At 51.9% G+C, this 5,839-nt stretch overlaps 1 protein-coding gene across 1 annotated transcript in view; it reads right to left on the bottom strand.

Moving 5' to 3' along the window:
- The window catches only part of LOC107299544 (heparan sulfate glucosamine 3-O-sulfotransferase 6-like), a 72,394-nt gene extending 67,131 nt beyond the window's left edge, over positions 1-5,263 (bottom strand). The window contains exons 1-2 of the mRNA XM_015828905.1: positions 5,225-5,263; positions 4,412-4,629 (exon numbers count right to left, since the gene is read on the bottom strand). Of these exons, the coding sequence (XP_015684391.1) occupies positions 4,412-4,629; positions 5,225-5,263 (257 nt within the window). The remainder of the gene's footprint in view (positions 1-4,411; positions 4,630-5,224) is intronic.
- Positions 5,264-5,839: the final 576 nt, after the last annotated feature.

Here is a 5,839-nt window from a genome sequence, read left to right as displayed (position 1 = left end):
TGAAATGAAATATTAAATACTGTCCATCTTGAATATATAACGGAAGGAGGACGCTTGAGAGTTTACAAGGTTAATGTGTGTATGGAATTAAACTATGGTGGAATCTGGATGGCTTGGCTATAAAAAAAAGGGTTCAAAAAAAGTAAAAATTCCCCATCAAGAAGCTGCACAAGACAAATACAATAATAAACAAAATGTTAAAAGCTAACAAATAATTAAAATAAGTTTTCCTGGGCAAGTACAGGGTAGTCCTGAAAAGTTTGCCTTATTGTAAAACGTCCAAAAATCGTAGAAAAATTAAAAGTCGTTTTAAAATCCTCACTTTTTGCTCCAGATAAGAAAAAAATGTACCACTAAGAAAAATCAGCTTCATTTTAGTCACATGACCAAAGTTGATTTATTAGGTGCCATCATCCAGCTGGCACTGACTCTTACTGACCATATAGTAGATCTTCCTCCGAAGGCTTTGTTCAGGACTCTGAACATGTACACATCACCAGGCTACTGAGTCCATCCCCTCTTCTCTTCTACCTTTTCCAACATTATACAGGTGGTCCTTGACTTATGACCACAACGGAGCCCAAAATTTATATCGCTAAGTGAGAAATTTGTTAAGAGAGTTGTGCCCTATTTTACGATTTTTCTTGCCACATTGGTTAAGTCAGGGGTAGGCAACCTTGGCTCTTTTATGACTCGTGGACTTCAATTCCCAGAATTCCTCAGCCAGCATGGCTCAGCTTGGAAATCTCTCCCTTTCCCCTCAGCGTGGCTGGCTCAGGAATTCTGGGAGTTGAAGTCCACGAGTCACAAAAGAGCCAAGGTTGCCTGCCCCTGCGTTAAGTGAATCGCTGTAGTTGTTGAAGTTAGTAACACGGTTGTTAAGTGAATCTGGCTTCCACACTGAATTTGTTTGGGAGAAGGGTGCACAGGGGGATCACGTGCCCCCCGGGGACACTGCGACTGTCATAAATGTGAGTCAGTTGCCAAGCATCCGGATGTAAATCACGTGACCAAGGGGATGCTGCAACGGTCGTAAGTGTGAAAAACGGTCGTCAGACACTTTTTTCAGTGCCACTGTAACTTTGAACGCTCACTAAATGAACTGGTGTAAGTCAAGAACTACCTCTAATGATTGGCTGAGATACAACGTTTTTTATTATTAGGCCCTGCACTGTGGCTGGGCTCCTTCCAAGTCAGACCACTAGCGTGCATTTCTATTAAAAGAATATCTCACCCCCTGAATGAATTCTCACTCTACTTCAACCACATATTTAATCCTACATTTTCTCTACTCACAGTGCCATCATATTCAGTACTAGAAGTACTATTCAAAGATTCTCCTGGCAGAGAATTTTAAAAACAAAAGGTAGATATTCGTACGCAGGGGCAAAGCATCTTTAATCGGAAAGCCTTTTTTCCTATTCTGTATATTGGTAAGAATAGAACAGTGAATTTATATTTACAGTACAAAGAAGAGGAGGGGAAAAGTGAATTGAAAGGTTAAGTTGTCAAATATTTTAAAGAAGCAGAAAGTGTCAATGTTGTTCATGTAATTTCTATAATTCTGCCCTCCAGTTTTTGAGCACTAGATGCTCTACAGGGAAGCCAACCTATCTATACATAATTGTTCTTTCCGCACAGCAACCTTGATTTCACGGGGGATGCATTCCACAGCATTTTAAATCCCAGAGTAAGAAAAAAAATGCAATTATTGTCTCCACGTGCCCTATAATGCCAAACAAATACATTGGAATATTAATTTATGAAACAACCTAGATCATTGCATGTGCTTAGATGCTGACATGTTCCTGTAACACAGAACTTCTCATTTTTAGCCTAGTTGTGGGGACCTGGCTGTTGTCTCACTCCAAAAAGGAGCCTCCGCGGCATTATGATCTCATAGCAGGAAATTATCCTTTTGCAAAATGTGATTTTACGCAGAGGCGTAAATTTCCGTACGTTTACATTTAACTTAAAGGATCCAAAAGAGGGGAAACAACAAGTTGCAATCAGCTCAAACATTTTGTTCAGATCCCCCATGGCATTTGGGATCTGATGGGATCTCAGAGGATCACTGCTTCTGAGGGCCTGGCAGCAGGATTCAAACAGTGAAACTGTTCTGCAATTCTTCAAAATCCCCCCTTTTTTGTTTTGTTTATACATTTTGCTCAAACTTAAGAAATAGCATAATTTCTTGGGGGACAGAAGCTTTTTTATCCCGCTGTTATGCCAGGGATAATGCATATCAATGGATTTAAATTAAGGAACCCAGTTCTTAACTCTAAATGCTTTTATTGATTTTGGGAAGCATTCATCATCACAAGGAGCTGGAGGCCTATCATGATCCCAGGAGCGACAAAACAAAACCAAAATCCCCCAAAGAGCTCTCCAGACCAATACAAAACAACAACAACAAAAAGAAGAAGAGTTTTATTATTCTGTTCAAATCGTGTTTGCAACAGACTGAGGCCGTTGTGCATGGCAAGCACTCATTACAGAGGGCCATTTATTCATATGTACAGCAAGGTATATAACACCCCCCCCCACATCAAGAATTAGCTGGTTCACAAACCATTAATCAAATGAGTTGTAAAACAGCTAATTGGGGAAGGAACTGCAAAAGGCAACCAAGAAGCTGAAGACCGAAGGCAAACTTTTTCTCTTCCATGTAGTATTTATTCCTGCCCCCACATAAAGGCAGCCTTTTTTTTAATTTAGCTAATGAGGACTACAGTACAATGTTCCGCCTGCCATTTCCAAGGATCTGGCGCGAGACCATACTTTTTGAGGGCTGCTCAAAAGGGGAAGGAACCCCAAACAGGTTTAGACCCCAATTTCAAACCTCACATGCTGCCTTCTGAGATTGTATTCGGGAGGAGTCAATTTTTTCAGAAAAATTACCATCATTATTCACCCAAGAGAAGAAATGTAGAATAAAGGGTGGGAAAATGTAGAATAAAGGGTGGGAAAAAACTAGAAGACTGAAAGGGGATCAACCTGACTTCACTTTCAACATGGTGGGGTTGAACAGGAACTTTCTGCAGAAGAACAGAAGCGGCTCAGAGCAAAGACAACCAAGAGGCAAAACCTGAACCTCAATTCATCATTTTGGGAGGGTTTCTTTTTCAAGGGGTTTTCATAGCCGGTCAGCTTTTGTTAACTTTTGCCTTTGTGAAATCTAGACCCCCCTTTGAAGTGACAAAAGCAGCCAGGCTGCCATAGACTTCAAAAGCAGGCAGCTTTCAGCCCTGCTAAGTCAGAACCCTCTTTCGTCTTTCGTCCCTGATCTGCTAATAGAAACTCGAATAAAAATATGACGAAGGCAGGAAAGAAAAACAGCCTGAATTCGGCCGGGGCTTTTCATCCATTGCGGAACAGAGCTCTCCGCTCCTCTTCCAGAGTCACCCCCTGGGTTATCTATCTTGTCTGAACAAGGCTGGAGCAAAGAGGGAAGAAACTTTAAACTCGTTGCTGCCGTAACCCTTGGCCATTTAAAATCAGAAGAGCTGGCCCTTTTGATGGAGGAAAGGAATGGAAGGGACTAAGGAGGAGAAATATATGGAATAAGTATGTACGATCAAACCTCCCCGTTTGTAGCAGCGCTGCTGAATTTCAAAAGAGAATCCAACGCATGAGTTATTTGGGCCTGTTCAAAGCAAAACTTTACTGAAGAAAAGAGCAATTTGGGGGGGGGGGGAGACCAGGGAAGTAACCAGCCAAAGCAGAGGGGCAACCACGGTGAGTAAAGGGATGGGATGAGGGGGGGGTCCAGCCCAAATGGTTGGGGGCAACGTTTATTCTCAGCAAAGCCAGGGTGGGGCAGTTTATTTATTTATTTAGCATACAGCAGCGGCACTAAATCAATAAACAAAGGGGGGAGAATGCGGATTGGAGGAGGGACAGACCAGAGCCCGAACTGACAGCCTTGGGGAGCTCTTGAGCCCTCTGCGGGGTGGGCCGGATGGACAATTGGACTTTGGGGACCGGGACCGGGCGGAGGGAACCTTCCTCCTGGCTTGGCTAATCAGACCCATTTTGCTATCCACTTACTCTCCACACCACCACCACCCCCATTTCATCCCGCTCCTCTCTCCGAGGACAAGGCCGGCCGGGATGGGGGGGGGTCTCTGCTCGGGGATGGGAAAGTTATTTCCCAACCCTGGGAGCCGAAGAAGCTCCTGGGAGGAGAAGCGAAACGTCTTCAAGCAAACCCCAAAGAAGAGTCCAGCCAGGTGCCTCTTGGTGGGGAAAAAAAGCATTTTTCTCTTTTTTTGGGGGGGAGGGAAGGCATTTTCCAACCAGCAGCAGAGCCAGAGACGCGGGGGGGGCGGGCAAGGGAGCCCGCAGAGCGCCTCCTCCAAGCGGCTTCGGGGCAGGGGGCGCCCGCCCTCCCGCCGCCCTCCCGGCTTACCTGTACCAGAGCAGCCCCTTCTCGTAGCAGCGGTCAAAGAAGTGCGGCTCTGCCCCGACGGCTCGCACGTCCGGGTGGACGCGCAGGAACTCGAGCAGCGCGCGGGTCCCGCCCTTCTTCACGCCGACGATGATGGCCTGCGGGAACTTCTTCTGGCCGGAGCCGCTGGACACCGGCAGAAGAGCCCCGGCCGGAGCCCCCCCGGGGGGCGCCTCCTCCTGGGGCGAGGCGGCGGCGGCGGCGGCGGCGGCGGCTTCCTCGCCTTCCTCCCCTTCCTCCTCCTCCTCCTCCTCCGCTTCTTCCCCCGGCGGCTCGGGCGGGCGGCGGGGCCAGAGGGGCGCCCGCGGGGGCCAGCCGGGCCGGCGGAGGGGCTGGCAGGGGCCGGTCAGGCAGTAGAAGAAGTAGCTGCAGAGCAGCAGCAGCATCGCGCCCAGGGCCAGCGGGCCGCGCGGCACCAGCCCCCCCAGCGGCCCGCCGCGGCTACATCCCATGGGCGGAGGGCGAGCCCGGGCAGCAGCGCCGAGTCCCGGCTGGGGCGGCGGCGGCCGGCGGGGGCATCGCTCCCCGGGCCGTCCCCGGGCCGCTCCCTGGGCACGCGTCTCCCCACCACCGGTCCGCGGTGCCCCGGGCGCCTTTCAGCGCCTTCTGCTGCCGCCTGACCCCCCCCTCCCCGCCCCTTCGGCGCCGCCCCCCCGGCCGCCCACTTCCCCCCCTCCCGGCTCGAGGGCGGGGGCCCCGACCGGCTTCTGCGCCGGCCAGCCCGGCATTCACAGGGCGGGGCGGGACGGGGCGGGGCTGGCCAGAGAGGCGCACCTTCCCGGCCCGGCGGAGGTCCCGGCCCGAGCTCGCCATCTGGCAGGGGTCCCGCTTGCCCCGAGGGGTCCCCCGCCCGGGGGGGTCCCCGAGCCGCGGGCGCCCTTACCTGGGAAGGCGGAGAGGGGGGCCCGCCCCTCCGGCGCTGCCCCGGGGGGGGGAGAAGCCCAGGAGACGCGGGGCTGCCGGATTTCGCCTCCGCCCCCCCCCCAGCCCCGCTGCAGCCTCCTTCGCTTTGGAGGGCCTCCCGGGCATGCGAGGCTGGGGTGGGGGGGGTTCTCCTGGGGTGGGGTGGGGTGGGTTGCGAGGGATCCTCTGCAGGCGGCGGGCTTGCGCTGCGCCCTTTTCCCCGCAGCGGGCTCGGTCCTCGACGGCCGCCGCCGCTTCCGCGCGCCTTCCCTGCAGCCTCTCCCGGGAATGCGGGTGGGTGGGTGGGAAACTCTTCTCCCCGGTTCGGCGCCGATCGGATTGGAAAAATTGACCTGCCCTTCAGTGACGCGGATCAATAAAGCTGTCTTTTCTGCAGAAAAGCTGGAAAACTGACCCGTCTTGTTCGCACGACTTGCAAAACTTCGGGGGGTGGGGAGGGCATTTAATCGAGCCCGGTGGCGGCGT

The sequence above is a fragment of the Protobothrops mucrosquamatus genome, unplaced genomic scaffold (assembly GCF_001527695.2).
Source record: "Protobothrops mucrosquamatus isolate PMUCROS unplaced genomic scaffold, P.Mucros_1.0 scaffold5090, whole genome shotgun sequence".
NCBI classification, from domain to species: domain Eukaryota; kingdom Metazoa; phylum Chordata; class Lepidosauria; order Squamata; family Viperidae; genus Protobothrops; species Protobothrops mucrosquamatus.
Note: the sequence above shows the minus strand (reverse complement) of the source record. Positions and strands in the feature narration are given on the sequence as shown.